This window comes from Amphiprion ocellaris, chromosome 19, assembly GCF_022539595.1.
Source record: "Amphiprion ocellaris isolate individual 3 ecotype Okinawa chromosome 19, ASM2253959v1, whole genome shotgun sequence".
Taxonomy (NCBI): domain Eukaryota; kingdom Metazoa; phylum Chordata; class Actinopteri; family Pomacentridae; genus Amphiprion; species Amphiprion ocellaris.
The window spans coordinates 6,522,945-6,545,858 of NC_072784.1; the positions used below are offsets into that span (position 1 = coordinate 6,522,945).

At 40.4% G+C, this 22,914-nt stretch overlaps 2 protein-coding genes across 2 annotated transcripts; both read left to right on the top strand.

Moving 5' to 3' along the window:
• The first annotated feature begins 5,786 nt into the window (after positions 1–5,786).
• Positions 5,787–8,777, top strand: LOC111568803 (retinal cone rhodopsin-sensitive cGMP 3',5'-cyclic phosphodiesterase subunit gamma-like). The gene is made up of 3 exons (XM_023270615.3): positions 5,787–5,946; positions 7,341–7,498; positions 7,914–8,777. The coding sequence occupies exons 2-3, from the start codon at positions 7,356–7,358 to the stop codon at positions 8,029–8,031; spliced, it is 261 nt and encodes an 86-aa protein (XP_023126383.1). The 5' UTR covers positions 5,787–5,946; positions 7,341–7,355; the 3' UTR covers positions 8,032–8,777.
• Positions 8,778–12,191: 3,414 nt separating this feature from the next.
• On the top strand, positions 12,192–18,577 carry LOC111568802 (retinoic acid-induced protein 3). The gene is made up of 4 exons (XM_023270614.3): positions 12,192–12,532; positions 13,336–14,515; positions 16,347–16,402; positions 16,563–18,577. The coding sequence occupies exons 2-4, from the start codon at positions 13,390–13,392 to the stop codon at positions 16,650–16,652; spliced, it is 1,272 nt and encodes a 423-aa protein (XP_023126382.1). The 5' UTR covers positions 12,192–12,532; positions 13,336–13,389; the 3' UTR covers positions 16,653–18,577.
• Positions 18,578–22,914: the final 4,337 nt, after the last annotated feature.

The window sequence follows — 22,914 nt, forward strand, 5'->3', positions numbered from 1 at the left end:
TGAATGGTAGTGTATATTATAAAAACATATAGTTCCTATTATGGAAAGAAACAAGCATGACTTACCTTTCCATTTACGTATATTAATTACACACAGCATCATCATGTCTGTTTTCTCACATTATAAAAAAACAAGAATCTCTGGGGAATTTTAACTCTCTAGCAATGCATCCTGGGAAGTCTGCATAGATACTAGTTTTGTTTCTTCACAACTTAATTTTATAGGTTGGGTGAACTCTCAGCTGGTTGACTGAAAATGAACAACAATGTATTACATTAAGTACAGTAGTAAGATGAATTGATGTGATGAAATTATTGTTATTGTGTTTTACTGTATAGTTTTCCTATCTATCTATCTATCTATCTATCTATCTATCTATCTATCTATCTATCTATCTATCTATCTATCTATCTATCTATCTATCTATCTATCTATCTATCTATCTATCTATCTATCTATCTATCTATCTATCTATCTAAAGAGCGTATATATAAGAGTTGACTGGAATCCAGCAGTATGTTTGTACATCTGTCTCATCTGTAGTTTCGTAAAATCCTCTTTGAAAAAAATACTTTGGACATATTGTGCTTTAAGTCACGTTTTTCTGTTTTTGTTTAAACATCTAAATTAGTCTTGAACACAAAGTGTGACTTCAGCATCTGAGTCCAGCGTGACACCAGAGACGGTGGTTTATTCCTGTCTAGACGCCTTTTGATTTAAACTAAAGGTGTGTTCATACACTGAGAATAGCCACCCACTGCCTCTTTGAGCTTTTTTACCAAACTTCCATACATACCTCAGATTATATGTACTACACGTCTGCTCTGTATGTGGTGCTTCTTATGGACATAAAAAGACTCTGGTTTCCTCTGAACACACGTAGGAATTCATAAGGGTCATGAAAGAGCAGATTTGTCTGTTGAAGTCATACTTAAGTCGTGTTTACATAAATCTGACAGGCTGTAAAACGCTGCCTGTGAAGTTGAACATATTTCAGAGACACTCAGTGTCCCTCTAGAGTCCTGCCTCGAATTGCTGCCCCTGTTCTATTTGTCAGCGCGTCCTGTCGGCAATCTAATTAGCGCTCTGAGTATTAGCATGTTGTATGAAGACAGATGAAGGGGAAACTCCAGGTCTTGACCCACTGACCTGCAATAGTTGTCAACACTGTGAAGGGCCAGTACAGGTCAGACTGGTTCATTGTTGCTGCCTTTAACTAACGATTCGTAATTATGTGCATAGCTTAAAGAGGCTGCGGATAAATAAGCTTAGATGAGTTAGCTGTTGGGTTGTTTTCCCACCAAAGAAAAGAAAAAAAGCTTGTATTCATCATTACAAAACTGGCTTTGTGCAAAAACAAATTCATCTTAAAAGTAGCATTTCCTATTTCAGTGACAGAACCATTGCACAAATGTTGACTAAACTATCCAAAATTAATACTCTTTAACCCTCCTGTTGTCCTCATTTGCAGCATCAAAAAATATTGTTCTCTTGTCTGAAAAAAATCCAAAAATTCAGCAAAAAATTCCCCAAATTTATGAAAAATTTGCAAAATCTTCAGGAAGAAAATTCCTTAAAAGTTTCCCTTAAAAGTTTCATTTTAAAAAAACAAACAAAAAAAAAATTTGGCAAGAAATAAAAATAAAAAAAATAAAAATTGTAAATATTTTCAAAAAATGAATAAAAATATCTAATGTGATTCCACATATATTAGTAAAAGTTCTAATATTTTCTTTAAGAACATTCGGGAAAAAAAATCAACCACAATCCAGCGAAATTCGCAGGATTTTGGTAGATTTTTTTCCCCAAATGTTCTTAAAGAAACATTTCTTTTCTCCACTAAAAAATATTCAAAAATTTCCCAAAAATGTTGAAAATGTGGAATGTTTCACTGTGAAAATACCTATTTTTTTCCACATTTTCAAACTTTAAAACGGGTCAATTTGACCTGCAGGACAACACGAGGGTTAAGGAGGTAATCCCTCACATTGTGATTTCATTGGAACTCCAGATTCTATATATTTTGCCCTCTAAACAATCGGAGGGTAGAAATGTAGTACAACCACGATTATTGACCAGTTGCAGTGCCTTTTTTGGTTGCTTGTCAAATCAGTCAGGTCTTTCTTTCTCTTTCTCAGACTCATCCATTCAGAATTCCCATTAGGATAATTGGGCTATCATGCCTAGAATACACACACACAGATAGTAGACAACTGATTAACACAATATCAAAAGTTTACGTCAGTGTTTTTCAGCATTCGCCTGCACCGTTCACCCACAGACTGGTATATTTAGGATGTGATACCCTGAATAAAACAGTCTTCAGACTATACACCCAGTGTTTACATTACAGTGCAGTCTGTGTTAACGAGGCCAGGTCTTCCCCGTCTCCAGCCCACATACGTTTAAAGAGGCTTAGTCATTTTCCTGTCCTCCTTTCAGTCCATGTTGTCTGCCCTTAAAACCTCACAGCACATGATCGACCCTAATTCCCCATCAGTTAGTAAAATATACTTTAAATCAGTGCCTGATATAAAAAACAGGAAACCAACCAGTCATCACTTAATGGCTTCTTGCTTTAATTTTCAGTTTAATTTATTTATAGATCTCCAATTCACATGTCATCCTATAGGGTGTTTCACACAATAAGGTAATTTTCAGCTGAATTAATACAAAATATCATGAATGAAAAGATCTTTAATAACTGTGAGCAACACAGTAACTATATATTTTGATTGTGGGAAACATTTCAGCTCTATTAATTTAAAATAAGCTGCTAATTGTGTGACCTATTTTAAGCCTTGTACACAGTACGGCTGTAAGGATGGTATCGTTTGTCATCAGACTATGGAATTTCCCACAGATATTCACGGTCTCCAGTGGATAGATCCTGCTGACTTTGGTTACCCTCTGATTTTTCCCTCATGCCACCACAAAGTTCATATTTATGGTTCTGAGTGGAATTTTCAACGATTGTTAGGTAAATTGTCCTTTTTAAGATGAATTACAGTAATTATGAACATCCTGACTCTTTCAGCAGCATCAGGTCCAAATTTTATTTTGTCCAGTGCTTTAGTTTGTGATTAATAAACAAATATTATTGTTCGGGTTTGTGGTAGAAAGTATTTTCAGTTTTAAGGTAAATATGGTACTTTCTACTCCTCTCTACTCCACACTAAAGATGAAGATTTTACACATTGGAAATTCTAACAAGCTTTTAAAACATGGCACATTGTTAAGGCTTTAAACCAGTGATTTCTGACCTTTTTGGCTTCTATAATAAAGCAGTGTGCAGTCGGAGTTGTTAACAGCTCCACCAAATAGTGATTTTTCCCTCAAAACTTCTCACATGGCTTAGTTTTAATAAATATTCAAATCATGTAATATTTCAGCAAAAATCAAAGATTAGAGAAAACCAGATATGAGTATCAGACGTTTGCTTTTTCTTCATTCATCTCAGATTTCACTGCTGTCCCTGTATATAAAAGTGAATATAAAGTATTCCTATGTAGTACTACTTAGTTCAAACTTGTTCCACCTGAAACAGACACATTTCATTTATTTATCTAAAACCTGAGAGAACATATTGAGTAGCAACACTTATTTCGATGGTGCCGAGGCTCAGAGAATAAATGCAGACACTCTTGAATTTAAACAGAAATAAAACAAAACTACAAACCTATATCAGGTAGAAACTGAATTTAACAATGCTACAAAATTAGGCCAAAAACCCAGTGGTGGTTACTATCAGTACGAGCAGCAAATAAAAGGAAGAATAAAATCAGCAGCAAGCAGTGAAACGAGGAGCGATCCAACAATGTAAATCAGACAAGTCATCTGAAGAAGAGCTCGATGTGGCGTTTCCATGTTAGACCCACGGCTGTGTGGGTTTCAGATTGTAAATGTCTTAAAAAAAAAAAGAAGGCTTTGACAATTGGAAGAATTTAGACAATGTCTTCTTAGATAACTTCCAGTCAGCTCTCTGTGGGTGTTTCTCAATATTTGTCCTGCTCCCAACGAGACTAATCCAAGATCCTCCCTTTAGATTAACATTTTCCACATACTGAGGCTGAATGATTAAATCAGACTTTTAAATTTTAAAAGATATTGTTTTATAGTAGCAGAGGTAAAGAGTTGCTATTTACTGAAATGATAAAACTGATAGCAGGTACAAATCAGAACGGAGATCCTTGTCGTGTCATTATTTCCTTAAACACAGGAAGTACTTAGAAACATGAGCTCAAAGGAAAACTTTCTGATGGTTCAGGCTCAGATTATCTCCTCACCTCCCCACAAGCACAGACTAAACTGCAGGTCCAGCTGCCTTTGACTCTGTGTTCCGTGATATGAGCTTATCAGTTTAATTACTGCACTGTGGGTTCTCCCACACTGGCTGCAGGTCTCTCACAGCGAGGGAACCAAACACATGCTGAGCAGCTCAGACCCAAACAGTCCTGCAATTAGCTCCAATTTGAGAGAAATAAGACGGATGCTGAATGCAAAAAATGTGATGATTTAAATGCTTTTCCAGTGGAATCATAAAACCAAAAGCGTTGATGATACTGAGTTCTGCGTGATTTATGCTCTTTGACGAGGTTGACTGGACATGAGGGGGTTTTCATGGAATTATTTTTAAAAATGTGTGAAATATTTTTAAGATAATCTTTATTGAGTTCTTCCAAAAAAAGACATAAAACACGTCCAAATGGATTTTTGTGAGACACACTACTGTCCACACATGAACGGTTTAACTCTCGTGTCGTCCTGCAGCTCAAATTGACCCCTTTTGAAGTTTGAAAATGTGGAAAAAAAATTCTATTTTCAGGCTTCAAACTTCCTTTGTGAAAACCTTCAGAATATAGACAGGAATAATATATATTTCATGCGTTTTTACTACTTATTTCTATCTATTTAAGGAGAAAAATTACATACATTTGTGTGAAAATGTCATTTTAATCCGTAAATAGCGGTTTCCAATAAAAACGCATGAAATTTTACAAAAGCTGTGAACAGATGGGCTTTAACAATTATTCCATAAATGGCTACATTCCCACCGCCATCCCACTTTTTTGGATTTATGATGCAGTTTTTCAGGGTAGCAAATATTAATAAAGACAATAATCATGCAGAAATGTGGTTTAATTCAAGCTCAAATAACTGCTATGTATTGTGTTCACTGTAGTGGATGATCTGCATGAAAGAGCCAGAAATGTCCAGCAGGTTGGTTCTTTGGCTCAGAATCTGATGTAAATGGTGTTTTAAAGCACCTTTTAAGTATAATATTACATGTTACATATACAAATCCAAACCACACAAACAGTATCTGTAAAGGAAGAGGCCTTCTTGTTTACATCAGATTTATATTCATATGGCTACTGGATATTTCTCTAAAGTTGTTTCTCATGTCATGTTTGAAATATTCTTGAATCAATTCAGCTTCTTCAAAGTCAGTTTGACCTTGGTTTACTGGTGGAGACACAAAAGAAGCAGACAAACAGCAAGTTCCTCCATGTGAAAACAACGTCTCACATGGACCTGAAACGAGACCATCAAGTCGTCTTGTCTCCTCACGGCACGGCTAAAGGTAGGCGTGCTGAGGTTTAGAGGGATAAGCCGGATCCAATCCTTCCAGATTGATCTTTGACATTGTCTGCCCAGCATAAGCTGCATCCTCTCCATGACATGGTAAGCAGGTAGGACGGGCGGAGCGACGGGAACAAGGGCAGCGGGAACCAGGAAGGGAGGGGCAGAAGATGCTGGCTCGGTGGAGAAATTCGGCTGACCTTTTCCGGTGACCATGTGACTGGATCGAGGAGGATGTGGGGATTAGAGATGGAGGTATAAAAGTGCAGAGACAGACAACACACATCGCAAATTCAAGGCAAAAGCAAGAAGCAGCCCGGAGCAGAGATCAGCAGCGGCCTCTTGGGATATCTGTGACAACAGGTAAGAACTAACTGCTTTCCTGCAACTGTGCTGACTTGGCTTCTTAATGAATGTGCTAGACTTCAGAGCATATTAATTATGACTAATAACGGCCGCTGCCAGTGCGACTTATAATGTGTCCCATGGTACCAAATTAGGAGCAGTAACAGCAACTACTTGTGGATTAATTATGAGTAAACGAGCAACTGGAGTAGTGGGTGATGGCAGGAGAGAATGTAACATGACTTTGATGATGTGGGTGGCTTTAATTCAGCAGCTGTGCATCGTTACCTGCGACTAAAAATGTAAAGCAAGACAAGAAAGAGCCTCAGTGAACAAGAGACAAGAGAAAAAAGCTTTGACCTAAAAAAAAAAAACGTGAGAAAAAGAATCACTGAAAACTGTTTTTTCTTTCCTGAGTAAAATGTGAGACGTGGTTTGATGTTATAAAATCAATTACGAATTGCAAAAGAAAGGCAGATTTTTTTTGGGAAAAAAAAAAAGACATGAGACATGAATAGAAACTCGAGGAGGAGAGCAGGTGTGAGGAATTTCTAAAGCCCGGTGTAAAGCGGATTGACTTGAGGGGCAACAATCACAGCAAACAGATGGCTAATAACATGCTGGGCAGCATCTCTGCAGCGCAGCTCAGCCGCAGCCTCACAGATCTGCACATGAAAGCAGGATATTCTGCTCAGGAGACACTCTGTGAGTTCCATCCTCAGGCAGTCGGGGGCTGCTGGTGCTGATGCAGGTGCTGCTTAGGTTGGAGTTACATAATGTCTAAAAAAGCGGGCTGTTTTTCACCCCCCTGTCAAACTGCCTTAACAGGATTACCAGAGCCAGCAGTCGGAGGAAGGAGGAGGGGGGGTGAGAGCTGGAGCTTAGGTGGGATCCTGCTTAAGATCTGGTTTGAGATGAGAACAAGAGGAAGGTCCACTCACTAATGTGTTTTGATGCTTGCTGGTTGATGCAGCCGCACTCAGATTCAGACTTGACATGTAACAAAACACAGCAGTGAAAATGAAATGTAGACTGTAAAATTATCCATTTAAGTAGAGCATTTTCCTAATGGTGGCGCTGTGGATTTGAAGTTTTTAAACTATCAGATGTCAGCAGCAGGTCAAAAGTCTCTGAGCTCATGGAAAAGTTGGAGGTCAACAATAAGGTTGTTTCCTTATTGCACATGCCATCCTAATTGTCTAAGAAAGGCAATTAGCCCGCCGAGGATCATCGCGGGATTAGAGCTAATCTGGATGTTTAGCCTCATTGGCATAATCTCCCCTGATTGGCATCGAGAGCTGGAAGGAAACAGGATTAGCAGAGGGCAGCGTAGGGCAACAGAAGGCAGAGCAAAAACAACGCACGTGTAACGGCGCTTCCTCAAAACAGCCCTGTCCCGTCTTTCCTTTCAGACACCTTCAGCAGAAATGAACGCCAGCCCCCCTGCAGGAAGCGCCCTGGCCCCCGGCGGAGCCACCGGCCCCACTACGCCCAAGAAGGGCCCACCCAAGTTCAAGCAGAGGCAGACTCGTACATTCAAGAGCAAGGCTCCCAAACCAGGCCAGAAGGGGTAAGACAGTGAAACTTCTGATGTCCCCACATTTTAGACATTTTTGGGAAATCTTTGAACATTTTTTGGTGGAATAAAAGAAATGTTAAAAATGTTTCTGAAGAACATTCACATAAAAATCAACCAAAATCCAGCGAATATCGCTGGATTTTGGTTGATTTTTATGTGAATGTTCTTAAAGAAAATATTAGAAGTTTTACTGATATATATATGTAATCACTTTAGATATTTTTAGGATTTTTTGGAAGATTTTTACTCATTTTTTGAAAATATTTACAAGAATTTTCCTGCCAAATTTGGGGGATTTTTTAAAACAAACTTTTAAGGGAAGTTTTATTACGTTGTTTCGTCACATCACACACAGAATACAACACACGGCACAGCAGCTGACCTCTTTTGTTGCCTCTTTTTCCAGTTTCGGTGACGATATCCCTGGCATGGAGGGTCTTGGCACAGACATCACAGTGGTGTGCCCATGGGAAGCCTTCGGCGACATGGAACTCAGCGACTTGGCCAAATACGGCATCATCTAAACCTGCTGCCTCCTGCCTTCCCCGCCTGCTGCACCTCTCTCCCTCTAATCCTCTCCACCTCAGCTTGGCATGCCGTGATAAGGCTGTCAGCAAACCCACTAATGCCCTCTCGTCTGTCTACCTCAGGCTGTCCTCCACTAAGTGGACGGAAAGCATAATCATGCTCTTATTTTTATGCTATTATTATTATTATGATTATTATAATACTGTTTACAGTATCTATACTTGAAACGAGAAGACGAGAAACCATCTCCACCTCCCCTCTCCCTCCCTCCCCCTCGCCACTCCTCACCCACGGCAATGGACGCAAGCAAAACACTGGTTAATACTAGCTTGGATTTGCTTCTAGCTGTCTGTTAAATTGTAAATAATTTGTTTGCAGTGTTGAACCTTTTTACCTTGTCTTCCATCTTACCTTTTGTACATCCTCCCTCTTTTATTCTCCACTGTATTTTCTACTCCTTGTCTGCAAGGCTGTTGTAAACACCAAGGGATGTAAGGAGAGCGTGCACTGCGTTGTAATGGTGAAAGCTTCGATGCACTTTGGTATGATCACGGAGAAGGAACTCCCTTTTATCCCATCTGTCTCTCTCTCTCTCTCTCTCTCCTTGCTGCTATTTGAACCTGAGTCCCTCCTTAGAGAAAACAAAGGCTGATGTGTTTTGTGTTTGCAGCACGGAACGCAGCAAATGTACTGTGAGCTGGTTTGTCCTGATAGCTGCAGTAAAATGTGTTTATTTTTAGTACTCATGGTGTCTGTCTCTTTTTTCTGAAGCGCAAAATGATACTAAAAAACAAAAAGCAAGAAACATGGTAGACGATGCAAGTTTTTGTTGTCAGATGAATGCAATATAGCAGAATAATATAATTAACATAGCTGTAAAAATAATATATAAATAAAATATACATTAAGCTAGATATATAACAATACATTATATATATTTTACTACAATTGTAAATTTGACATTACTTCATTATCTGATTATTACTATATCACAATTATAAAATATTATTCTAAAATGTATATAAACAATATTTTTTGTTGAATGTTGATAGAAAAATAGATAATTAGAAGAAACGAAAAATTATCTTTTTTCCCTTTTCATGCCTACATTTGCTTACAGGGGCTTCTAGCTCCACTGAGTGGCCAGCAGGACAGTCCAACCTGCACGTCTTCAGGACAGTTTTTGAGCATTTCATGCACTCTAGACAGTTACATACGCTGCCTGGCCAAAAAAAAGTCACCACCTGGATTTAACTAAGCAAATAGGTAAGAACCTTCCATTGGATAATTACTGCAGTGATGAATATGTTTCAGCTGCAGCAACTTATTTAAGTCTAGTTGATGCAATGAGGAGCTTCTCATTTCTGAAACAACCATGTTGGAAGACATATTCTGTGATCATGGAAAGGATGATAATCTATCTCAGAAGGGTCAAATTATTGGACTGCATCAAGCAAAGAAAACAACTAAAGAGATTTCTGATACCACTAAAATCAGGTTAAACACCGTCCAACACATTATTAAAACCTGAAGGATAGTGGAGAACCATCATCTTTGAGGAACAAAGTCTTAGATGATCAAAGGAAATTAACAGTAGAACTCATGGCTATGTATAATAGTTAAAGTAAGAGCATTTCCACATGAAGGGAACTCAAAGGATTGGGACTAAACAGGTGTAGCTCTAAGAAAACCACTGATCAGGGAGGCTAATCAGAAAGAAAGGCTTCAATTTGCTAAGTAGCATAAAGATTGGACTCTGGAGCAATGGAAGAAGGTCATGTGGTCTGATGAGTCCAGATTTACCCTGTTCCAAAGTGATGGGGGCATCAGGGTAAGAAGAGAGGTGGATGAAGTGATGAACTCATCATGTCTAGTTCCTACAAGCCTGTGGGGGTTAGAGTTATGATCTGGGGTTGGTCAGGTTCAGCAACATTATGTTCCCAAAGAATGAGGTCAGCTGACTACCTGAAGATACTGAATGACCAGGTCTTTCCATCAATGGGAGCTTTTCTTCCCTGATGGTCATGGACATGTTCCAAGATGACGATGCCAGGATTCATGGGGCTCACATTGAGAATGAATGGATCAGGGAGCATGAGATGGATTGTCCTCCACAGAGTCCAGACCTCAGCCCCACTGAGAATCTTTGGGATGTTCTGAAGAAGACTTTGGTCCGACTCTCCCATCATCAATATAAGCTCTTGGTAGAAAATGAATACATCTCCGGACAGAAATAAATGCTGTGACATTGTAGATGGTTATCGAAACGATGCCACAGCAAATGAGTGCCAAAGCTAAAGGTGGTCCAACAAAATATTAGAGTGTGCGACTTTTTTTTGGCCAGGTTGTGTATATGCCATTATAATGTAGGTATATAGAGGCCGACTGCATGTGCTCATGTAAATACACAGAGGTACAGATGATAGCTTGGTAGTTCTGTATGAAACATTTCTTATTTCGCAAGAAGCCTTAGCATTATAGTGTCTGCATACATAAAAAACTGTTCCAGGTGTATGGAGTTTAATTGGGCTTTTATGTGGATATTACCTGAACACACCCCACCCGTCTAAATACTGCTGCAAACCAACACACCCCATCATTGCGAGGGCACTTCCCAACAGCAGCAACATGCGCCCTGCCACGCCTCAAAATAACTGCTCAGGAACACCTCACAGAATACAACAAGGTCCCAGCCTCCAACCCAATCAAGCATCTGTTGGTGTAAATCACAAATAAAAACATGTGAGACAAATCAAATAAGAAGCAGTATAAACTGGTCTCCAACTACATTTTACAGAAGTCCTATGATGACATTTGCACCAATTAGTATTAATTGTGAGGCTTCCTGAAATCAGCCCACTCCTACAAGCATCTTTGCAGGTGAAAAAAAAAAAAACTAAGGAAATTATGCTATTTGCTTCCAGGAAGGTCATACAATGAATAAATCTCTCTGGTAAAACTGGATGAGGTCTGAGATACAATTTCCTCCTTGTCTCACTAAACTCCTTGTACTTTTTGATGATACTTGAGAACACTTGGACGTGACTTTACCGCCTTTCTCCATCTTGTGAGCAGCAATAATGTGCAGCTCTCTCAGAGATGGACCCTAATAACAGCTCACTAAGCTCTCTGGTTGCAGGCATCACTTACACTTCACTAGCAACTGACTGGAGAACTTCTGCATTTCCTGTTTTCAGTTCATAGTGTTTTAGAACATTGAGGAACATGGTAGAAATTTCCAGGACAATTTGAAACGGGACAGAAGCTGCATTTTCTCAAAATTCAGTGAATAAACATAGGAAGCAAACAAACAAAGAATACTAGTAGCAGCAATAAAGAATATAAAGTATTATATTCAAATATAGAAAAACAATAATTTATTATCTTTATTATTGGATTACTTTTTTACTTAGTTTTTTTACTTTATTAGTGGAATTATTATTATTATTATTGATAATAATACTTTATTATTATATTGCCCCAAAAGGCTTAAACTGCTCTAATTGCCGAACAAACACCTCCACATGCCTTCTGTCAACATCCTTCAAAACTGTTGTTGTTCATCTCTATTCCCAGACTCTGCGGTTACCATGGCATCCCTTCCAAAATAATGATCTCATGGGGTGACTGAGAATACGCACACAAGGACATTACACAAGACTTAAGGTATTAGCGCTTCTGAATTTTTCAGCAGATGTTCCTGTTGATAGCTTCCATATATGAGCCTCCAGTCTGCTCCAGCTGCAAATCGACCTATAATGGAGAATCTAAAGCTCCGTTTCTGTAAGCTTTACACAAAAGAGTGAAGTAAGAGTCGAAGGGTGACTTCAAATTGAGCTGAACACACCCTATAAGCCTTGCACTTGTACAGACATGAGTTGAGGTGTTACGCACGGGCTTGCAAAAGACAACAGCCGAAAGCATTCTGTCTTCCTGATGCAACAACGCCTGCAGCCGAGCCACCGATTTCACATGTTGTTGCTGAGATTTAACAGTAACTAAGGAAACAGATACTCCTGTTCTGTATCCTGGGATGAGTCAGTTGGACTCACCTTGACTCCTGCCCTCCCTCAACAACAACAACGTGTTCCTCACATGGCAGTCCAGACACTCCGGTTGGGCCACATGAAGAGTGTTATCAAGAAATGCAAATGCTTAATGGGAAACGGGGAATCGTGAAGAGGGAGGTGTGATCACTTCCAGGTGTTTGAGCCCCACCTATATCGTCAGGGAGGGACACAACCGAGAGCGAAGCAGACAGGAGGGGAAAGAATGAAAGGAAAGAATGAGTAGGGTGTTCAGTCTTTTAACTCGCTGATAAAAGCTGAAAACAATCCTCTCCACTGCTGACTTCTGACCTTCGTATCTTGTGATCTTCCAGTTAACTCGACTTGGCAGAGAAATGGGCACATCATCAGGATAAGGGAGATAAATACGTCAGCCAAAGCTTTAAGATTCTGGAGTGTAATTTCAACTTGTTTCCTCAAAGGATTGAAGGTAAGAGTCTTTTGAGTCTCTTATCTTTAACAGTTTCAGGATGAAGATGCCAAACATGCATGGCTAATTTCTTTACAATCCTCAGTAATACTTCTTTGCATTTTGTGTTTAAATCAAGCTAATAGTCGCTTAAAGCTTCACATTCAAATCAGTTGATCCAGTCCACCAACTTCACATATAATCATGGCACTCATCCAGGTTGTTTTCTCCTGACTAGATCCTTGCTTGTGTTGTATCTACTCTCAGATGTACATCGCTTTTGGTAAAAACTGCAGAATTGTAGAATATATAGGCCAGCGTTGAAGGCCCAGGTCATATTTATCCAGTTCTAAAGCCACCAAAAGGTCATCTTTGAATCTCTCCTGCTGAAACAAAGACTCCTCTGTGGGCTGGAGGAAGTGACAATCAGCTATCAGGAGTGAATATCTCTGTCCAACTCCAATCTGAACTCTGTATAAAACACACTCCTTGTGCTCAGCGCTCTCTCTTTCTTGTTGTTCTTTCTTTTCTGTCGCAGCCTCACCTCACCTCCATGCCGCTGTTGGTTTTTCCTCCAGCCTTGTTCTGGCATGTTTATCCACTCCCTCCTCCTGATCTCTTCACTCTCGCTGTCAAACCTCTTCCCCCTTCTTCTTCTTTCTCCCGTCGCGGCCTCTCTTATATCATCTTCCATTTCATCCCCGCTTGCTTTCCGCTGTCAAGACTTTTAATGTGTTTGAAGAAAACTTCCACCTCTGACTGATGGTGCTGTAGTCAAACACAAGCGGCGTATACTTTGTGCTCACATGCGCTCTTTCTTTCAGGAATATAAAGACCTGCCATATCAAAGGAGAGTTGAAAACAAGGACTGAATCGTCATGTGGATTACTACAATGAATATGGCCTTTTTATCCAACAAGTCCGTTTTCCCAATCCTCCTCTTCTTCTATGTCCCTCTCACCTGTCTGTGCCAGTCAACCAACAGCAGCTCAGCCAACACCCCGACAACTTCCTCAAATGTGACTACCCTGACGGGCGTGAAAGGCTGCAGCCGTGACCTGAATCCGATCTACAGATATCTGTGTGACCGCCGGGCGGTGTGGGGGATTGTGCTGGAGACCCTGGCCGCCTCAGGCTTTCTGTTCAGTATAGCCCTCCTCTTAGGCCTGCTAATCTGGTCCATGTGGATCTGCGTCTCCAAGCGGCACCACCGCAGCAGCATCGGCAGCATAGTGGCCTCCATGTTCATGTTCCTGCTGGCCACGGCCGGGATCTTCGCCATCACCTTCGCCTTCATCGTCCGCCTCACCCCGCAGACCTGCCCCACCAGGATCTTCCTCTTCGGCGTGCTCTTCTCTCTGGCCTTCTCCTGCCTGCTGGCCCGCTGCCTGGCTCTGCTGGGCTTCGCGGCTGCTCGGGGCTGGGGGGAGCCCGCCGTGGCTCTGGGGCTCTTCGTCGTTCAGGTTATCATCAACACCGAGTGGCTGATCCTGGTGCTGGTCCGGGACAACAAACCCTGCGCGTACAGCCAGGAGGAATTCGCCATGCTGCAGATCTACGTGCTGTGCCTCCTGGCCGTCGCCTTGATCCTGTCGCTGCACCTCATGTGCCGCTGCTGCTGCACCTACAGCTACAGCTACACGGGGCCCACCAACCTGCAGCGCAGGGCCCAGGCCACGCTGCTCTTCCTCACCCTGCTGCTCTCCGCCGGCATCTGGGTGGTGTGGATCACCATGCTAACCAAGGGAAACCCAGAGCTGGGCCGCCGGCCGAACTGGGACGACCCGGTGATCGGCATCGCCTTGGTGGCCAACGGCTGGGTGCTGCTGTTGGGGTACGGGTTGTCTCAGGTCGCCTTCTTCTGCCAGGGGGAGGCCACGTCCAAAGATCTTCCTCTGAGCTTCGCAGGCTGGACTAGCCCCAGCGCTGATATTCCCGGACTGAACAGCCCGAAGGAAGGAAAAGAAAATGGAAGCTTTGAGAATGACATGGAGAACAGGAGAGGTAAGATGCCGTCGTCTTAATTAATCATCAGAATTGTGCTTCGGACACATAAATAATGCATGTTCACCTAAGAATGATTTTAATTAATTTCACAATTAAGTCATTAATCATTTGTGTCCAGAAAGAGGGGAAAAATCCAAGGAGATGTTTTCACACTGTATGTTTCATCCGACCCCAAAGGATATTTAATTTACTATCATAAAGGAAGATGTCATTTTTCTTAAAGTTTCAAATTTGAAACTTTTACAAATGCTTGTTCAGCTCTTATGCAGCAATCTCATAAAATACACAACTGTTCAAAAGTTTGGGGTCACTTAAAAATGTCCTTATTTTTGAAAGAAAGGCAGTTCTTTTCAATGAAAATAACACTAAATGAATCAGAAATACAGTCTAGACATTGTTAATGTCATAAATGACTATTCTAGCTGGAAATTTTTAATGGAATATCTCCATAGAGGTACAGAGGAACATTTCCAGCAACCATCACTCCTGTGTTCTAATGCTACATTGTGTTAGCTAATGGTGTTGAAAGGCTAATTGATGATTAGAAAACCCTTGTGCAGTTATGTTAGCACATGAATAAAAGTGTGAGTTTTCATGGAAAACATGAAATTGTCTGGGTGACCCCAAACTTTTGAACGGTAGCGTAGATTTCTGTAGAGCTCCTTTGTAGTACTTATTCATAAAAAAAAATAAAAAAAAAACTCAAATGGTTCAAGCAATTATTAGAATTGTTTGATTCATTATCTGTCAATTGAGTAAATAACAGATCAAATAACTTTTCCAGCTCCACGTGATGCTTCTTATACACTGGAAGACACAGCATAAGAAAAATAAATCCACCTTGAAACTATAGTGTACTGATATTACTAATGATGGGGCTTTCTGTGTCATTTTTCATCTTTGGGATCTGTTCTGTATTCAGACGTACATAGCTGAACTACTCCAATATTACAATTTGCTGTTGTTTAGCGTAGTTTTACAGCAGTCAAAGGTGAGCTGGTGTACTCAAGCTGCAGAGAGTGAGGAGGGATGGGTAAAGAGAAAGGTTGCAACTTTAACCCGTTGATGCACAAAATGGGTCAAAAGTGACCCAAACCCAATGGAAAATGGGTGTCTCCTGACCCAAGAAGTTAAAGATCTGCACATTCTCAAGAAAGCAGTAAGTGTAGAGTTACATCAAAGTCAGTTTAAGGCAGGAAGTGATATTTTTCTTTCTTAAAAATGTTACTTGGATACACAGAGATGAGTCTTTATGGGTTTAATCAATGACTGGAGAGCGCCTTTAAAGAAAGATTGTCAATTTTTTTAGCCACTGAGCCACAACTGACTATTGTGTAATATTAGTAAATGATAAAAGTGTTGTAGAAATAGAAGCATAAGTTAGCAAAATGTCACTCCCATAGTAGTATCTATATAAAATTTGCAGTGAATGCTGGCTGTACAAGCAGCTGTAGCTCCAAAACTTAACTTCCAAATAACAAATAGAACAAGCAAGTTTTCTCTCTCATAAATGTAACTTTTTCCTTTTTAAGGAGAGAACGTGTTACTTCTTCTTCTCCATGGTCTCATTTTGGTGTCCTATAATCTGTAAAACCATTCAGCAGAACAGAAAAAGTAACCATCGCCGAGTCTGACAGCAATTTCAGATTCACTGAATGACATTCTTTATGCTGAAATAGAACTGCGAGCCAAAATGAACCGGAGTCTCTCGTCCAATATTATAAATTGAATTCTGCCATCAGTGGGCTCAGCTTCACTCTGGGCCTTTATGATGAACAGCATTTAATGACCTGATAATTAGCTGACTGTATCGTATGTCTCCCTTCAGGCAGAAGGACTGAGCAATCGCTGCGATCGCCCTATGAGTCTGGCTTCTCCATGACAGTGAGTATTAAACCGTAAAACATCACGCTGCGCAATTAAACACTGGGGCCTTTTAGCACTGCAGTTAATTATGACCAAGTCGTATTGTAAGGTTAATGAAAATGCTGTTTGTCGTGGGCGTTAATTCCACTGTGATTATATGCATCGTTGTGTGTTTCAGGATATCGACCCGGACAAAGATTACAGCATCCCTCGACCTAAAGCCACCAACTACAGCGAACCGTATGACGATTATTATGGACACGAATAAAACCACATTTTCTTTGTCTGACGTTTTACACACAAACATGAAATCCAGCCACTGAAGGGGAACCAACTCGTGCACAAATCTGTATGAAAACTGCTCATTTGTTTTTTTGTAAATGTAAATATTTTTCTAATAAGACAGGGGTGTCAAACATGCGGCCTGCGGGCCAAAAGTGGCCTAAAAGAGGGTCCAATCCGGCCCACAGGATGACTTTGTAAAGTGCAAAAATTACAGAGAAGACATTAACTGCAATTTGTAAATTATTAAAACTATAAATTTAAAATAACTTCTAGACCATGACAAGTTGTTTTGATCATAAAGTAAAATACGAGATTGTACATTGTTCTTTTTGTGTCTCATTTTTGTAATATTTTGTCTTGTTTTTGTTATTTTTTTTTTGTTTTTTTGTCCAACTTTTGTCATTAGTCTCTCGTTTTTGTCATTTTCTTTCTCATTTTGTTACACGCTTTTGTCATTTTTTGTCTTGTTTGTGTCATTTTTTTTGTCTCATTTGTGTCGCTTGTCCATTTTTTTGTCGCTCTAATTTTTTGTCAAAATTTTTTCTCTTTTTTGTTTTGTTTTGTGTCGTTTGTCTCCTTTTTTTTGTCATTTTCTCGCTTTTGTCCTTTTGTCTAATTTTTGTAATATTTTGTCTTGTTTTTTGTCTGACTTTTGTCATTTTGTGTCTCATTTTTGTAATATTCTGTCTTTTTTTGATTTTTTTGGCTGACTTTTGTTGTTTTGTTTCTCGTTTGTGTTTCTGTTTCTTTTTTGTCTCGCCTGTGCTTTTTGTTTTATTTTTGTCATTTTGTGCTTTGTTTTATTCATTGTTTTGTGTATCGTTTTTGTCATTTTGTTTCACGCTTTTGTCATTTTGTGTCTCATATTTGTAATATTTTGTCTTCTTTTTGTTGTTTTTTTTGTCTTTTTAAAAGTAAAATACTGTATTGTTCAGTTCCAGATACCTGTGACTAAATGCCTTGTAGATAATCTGTGATCTGGAAGTTGTAATGTGTAAATGATAAACTGAGACATAACGTTGTTGAAGTTGAATTTATTTTTCTTAACAAATTTCTGTTTGTTCATAATGTTTTGTGAAAATATAATTCCTTAAATGGGAACATTTTCAGAATGCACTTTTTTGCACTCAAATAAAGGAAAAATTAGGAGCTGTGTTGTGTATTTATGGGTTATTATGTTATGATTTTACTGGTCCGGACCACTTGAGATCAAATTGGGCTGAATGTGGCCCCTGAACTCTGATGAGTTTGACACCCCTGTTATAAGAGATGTTTGTTTTCCAAGTCTGTCAGTAGGATGTAAAGTCCTCAGCCTCAAAAATGAAAAAACTAAAGGATCAGCAGCATGACTCATCTGTTGGAGCTTCATCATCAAGGCTGGATGGGTTCAGAGAGTCCAGCTTTCTTCTGGCGGGAAATCCACATGATAAATGCTAAGTGAAAGTGAGTTTCTGTCATGATGTGTGTGTGTGTGTGTTGTATGTGCATTGTGTGCTGCTCAGAGATGGTATATAATAGACCCGAGGTGACAGAGGAGGCGTGAAACTGTCACTGAAGGTGCCAAACTGCCGAGCAGAGCCGAGGCATCTGTGAACGGCGGAGAGGAGGGCCGAGAGGACGAGAAACGAGGAGAGGTGAGAAAGGAGAGATGAGATGAGATGAGATGAGATGAGATGAGATGAGACAGGACAGGAGGAGGATAAGACGGGGGACCAGTCGGTACTGTGGGAGGCCTGGTGCCATCACTGATTAACATCTTCATAATCAGAGTTACGGTACAGTCGCCGGGTTCTGCTGCGCCAAAAACACTGAAAGATACGAGGACTTTCTCTTTCCAGCAGCACATACTGTTGTGTTTCCTTTTTGTACATGCTTGTAGAATCAATAAAAAGTTCTTCTGTGAAAGCCCTTTGGTGTCTCTGAGCTCTTTAGCCGCGATTCCACAAGCATCTACTCGGCGCGGTACAGTTCGCCACTATTGTATTTGACTCAGCTCGTCTCGGTTTAGTTGTTTTTCCATACAGCCTCATCGTGGGTGGAGTCGTCATAGCGCAGCGAGCCGAAAGTCCCTAACGTCATTTGCGTGCGACACAAACGCAACATAACGGAGACGATGGTTCACCTGCTGCTCGGTCTGTGGCTTTCTGTCAGATTCAAAGTAATAGAAGAGTCATAGAAAGCTGAGAGCGGCGAGTCGAAACACTCAGGAGACACACAGGAGAGTTTGGGAGGCGATACAGCAGTATCAAGCTGAAGACAAGAGGATATGAACTAGACGACATATGAGGGTAAGCTAATGCTAGTTCGCTAGCTATCGTGTATCAGTCCTGTGAACGACCCTGTAATGGCTGCAGTTTATCGCTATTAGGTATTAAAATATGTATGCTGTGTATGTGTTTCAGATGCTCTCTGATGAGACTTCATGGGATTTACCTGAAGCAGCAGCACATGAGCCTGCAGTGGCACAAGGTGTAGAGGAGGAGGACAGAGATGTACAGGATGCACTGATGCACTACGTGTCATGCAAAAGTTAAGTTATTCTTCTCGCTATACTTCTGTTTTTCTGTCCCCGGACCACTATTGTTTTCTTGTATGCAATTCTGACAATAAACTTTTGTACCTTTTGCAGTTGTGTCTGTGCTATTGTTTTATTTGTGAAGGTTAGCAAGATTACATGACAAATTAAACACCAAAACATTAAAACAGCTGTTTTAAGAATATTCCAGTTTGATAAATCAGTATTGCTTTGGTGTAATTCAGTCAACGGAATTATGAACCATAAAGGAGTTTGTGTTAAAACATGTTAAATCCCATTAAACACAAATACATTATTAGGGAATACAGAATTGTTTGGTTCAGACTGTTGACTCTTTTTCTACCAGTGTCTTAACAGACAAAATGAAAAGTTATGATGCAATCACATAAGTCACAAAATAGTTTATTAGTCAGCAGCAAAATCAAAACTATTTACAATGTGCAAAGTACAAACTGTGGTGGGCCTCTCCTACAGTGGAGGGCTAAAAGTAAAACTATATACAATAAATCTCAAGTCACTGGGAGGTGGACTCGCTGGCTGCCCACTGCCTGCACCAGCTGCCCCAGTACACCCAGGAATGACTGGTTGAAGGCAGTATTCTGGGCCATCTCCTCCCGCTGCAAGGCCGCTTCATTCTCTCTTGCCTCGCTGAGGAGCAACCAGATGTTCTCATCATGCTGGGCACGGTTCCACTCCTCCTCAGCTTGCATCTCCACAAGTACGCTTGGAAGGTCCAATTTTCTGTTGCACCTTTTCCTCTTGCCTAGACCAAAGACAGAAAAGTGATCAGAATCAGCTTTAGTAAGTACACAACATGCAAGGGATTTGGTTTCAGCTGTTGGTGTCACACTAGGAATATGGAAGAGAATAATAAAAAATAAAGAAACTATAGAAAGAGGAACAGGAAGAAAAATGAAATAGCAAAATTAAATAAAACAATATATACAGAAATTTACAGCTAGACTGGAATAAACACATTAGCAAAATGATAATTGCTATAAACAGAGTAGTGCAAAAGCAGAGAATGCTGTTCATGGTGAAAAAACTGCTGTACATGTCCATTGGAATACTGACTATTGTACAGATGTTTAGGAATGGCTCAGCTGTTTATTACAGTGATGGCAGTGGGGAAGAAACTGTTTTTGTGTCTGGAGGTTTTTGGTGTCGAAGCTGGTGGTGGAGAGGAGGCAGGGGAGCTGGGGGCTCCATGGCGGAGGTGGAGCAGGCTTCGCACGTCGAAAGGGATTCTTGAACAGAAATAAACACTCACCCTAAGCACACGAAAAACACGACATTGTAACTTGTGAAAAAAATAAACCTGTAAGACCACTAGCTTAGTTCGTCATGCTGACTGATGTATTAGCTTCTGAGAGCTAAACGTTAGAAACAGCAGCACGAAATACAAGCAGAGCACGGAGCTAGCGCTGATGGCTAACTAGCTAGCGCCGATGGCTAACTGGCTAGCTTATTGTCTGCTACAGGAGACAACAACGTTACTTTCTAAATATACTTGTTTGCTTAAAAGAAGCTTGTCACCAATGGGATAAATGATGTAAAAGTTTCTTGAAGTCACAAAACACTCACCATTCTTGAACGTCTCCAATAATGCAGCAGCTGAGTCTCCCTCCTGTTGCTCGCCGGTGCGGTGCCAGTAAATAGCTTCCATTAAACCTCTTCCAACACCTCCTGGTTGACCCACGCCGGCCGCTGTGGTCCTGGGTGGACCGATAGTCACTTCTGAGCTTTTTCAGCTTCTCCCTACACTGCTTCTGTCCTCTTTATATACAGTCTACTGTATGTGTGGGTGGCCATCCGCTCAGAGACCTCCTGATAAACTTTCTCCGTCCAGCTCCCTCTGTATTCTTTGGTCCACCACCAAAGACAGAAAAGTCTCGACCTCTTCATTCACCCACGGTACAGGTCTGGCTGTCATATTAAAATTATGAAGGCTGAGAGGTCTGTGAAGAGCAACGCACACCGTCGCTGTTTAGTTTTTTTTAAATGCCGGTTTTGTTTTCGTGCTGGAGTCGCTCTCGTGTGTCGTCACTCCCTGTCCAATCAGTGGGCTGCACTCCTGTCCAATCAGTGGCCTGCACTATGTAGACGTCACATCTCGGCTCATTTCATCTCGGTTGGAACCTCAGCCGAGAAGGTACGGAAAATCGTGCCTGATACCATGCACTAATCCATATGGAAACGCTCGCAAACAAAGACGAGCCGAGCCACACCGCGCCGAGTAGGTGCTTGTGGAATCGCGGCTTTAGTTTGTTCCCTGCACATATGGAACGCTAATTAATCTCTCCAATGGAATCAGTGTCATGAAGCTGTGTCACAGTTCAACCACCAGGGGGCAACATCTGGGTGCAACAAACCCTGCTGCGGTGAGAGAGGGGACTGAACTTTTTATACAATAAAGTGTTTTTAGTTGCAGCATAAAACCACACAGTGCAGCTTAGCCACAGGAGTAATTATAGTCTATAGACCAGCGGTGTCAAACTCATCTGAGTTCAGGTTCCACATTCAGCCCAATTTGATCTGCAGTGGGCCGCACCAGTAAAATCCCAGCATAATAACCTATAAATCACAACTCCTAATTTTTCCTTTGTTTTAGAGCAACAAAGCACATTCTGAAAACATTCCCATTTAAGGAATTATCTTTTCACAAAACATTATGAACAGACAGAAATTTGTTAAGAAGAATAAATTCAACTTCAACAACATTATGTCTCAGTTTATCATTTACACAGTACGACTTACAGATCACAGTGTCTGCAAAGGAACACATTTAGTCACAGGTATCTGGAACTGAACAATATTGCATTCTAATTTTAAAGACAAAAAACAAAAACAAGACAAAATGTTACAAAAATGAGACACAAAAGGACAAAAGCGAGAAACAAAATTTAAAAAATGAGAAACGACACGAAACAAAACAAAAAGAAAAAATTTGACAAAAAAGTTACAGAGCGACAACAAAATGGACACATGACACAAATGAGACAAAAAAATTACACAAATGACACAAACGAGACAAAAACTGACAAAAGCGTGAAACAAAATGACAAAAACGACACATAAAACAATGAATAAAGCAAAACACAAAATGACAGAAATAAAACAAAAAACACAAGCGAGAAAAAAAGGAAACAAAACAACAAAAATGAGAAAAAATGACAAAAACGAGACAAAACGAACAAAGCAAAACATAAAATGACAAAAATGAGACAAAAAACACAAGCAAAACAAAAAGGAACACAAAACAAAAACGTGAGACAAATGACAAGTCAGACAAAAAAAATGACAAAACCAAGACTAAATATTACAAAAATGAGACACAAAATGACAAAAGAACAATCTAGTATTTTACTTTATGATCAAAACAACTTGTCATGGTCTAGAAGTTATTTTAAATTTATAGTTTTACAAATTGCAGTTAATATTTTCTCTGTAGTTTTTACTCTTTACAAAGTCGTCCTGCGGGCCAGATTGGACCCTCTGGAGGGCCGCTTTTGGCCCGCGGGCTGCATGTTTGACACCCCTGCTGTATACAGCACTCAGATCTAACTCCAGCTCTACAGATGATTCAGTGTGCAGCGGTTTCTGGTTGTGAACTTGTTTATTCTCCCCCCTCATGGCCTGTGGTGATCTGCCATCCACAAAGGTCAATTCCTCACTTCAATAGATGCAATCTCTCTCATCCCCCCTTTTA

Coding starts and splice junctions, on each gene's coding strand:
- LOC111568803 (XM_023270615.3), top strand. CDS start 7,356: ATGAACGCCAGCCCCCCTGCAGGAAGCGCCCTGGCCCCCGGCGGAGCC. Junction 7,499..7,913: donor CCCAAACCAGGCCAGAAGGG/GTAAGACAGTGA, acceptor CTCTTTTTCCAG/TTTCGGTGACGATATCCCTG.
- LOC111568802 (XM_023270614.3), top strand. CDS start 13,390: ATGTGGATTACTACAATGAATATGGCCTTTTTATCCAACAAGTCCGTT. Junction 14,516..16,346: donor TGACATGGAGAACAGGAGAG/GTAAGATGCCGT, acceptor GTCTCCCTTCAG/GCAGAAGGACTGAGCAATCG. Junction 16,403..16,562: donor AGTCTGGCTTCTCCATGACA/GTGAGTATTAAA, acceptor TGTGTGTTTCAG/GATATCGACCCGGACAAAGA.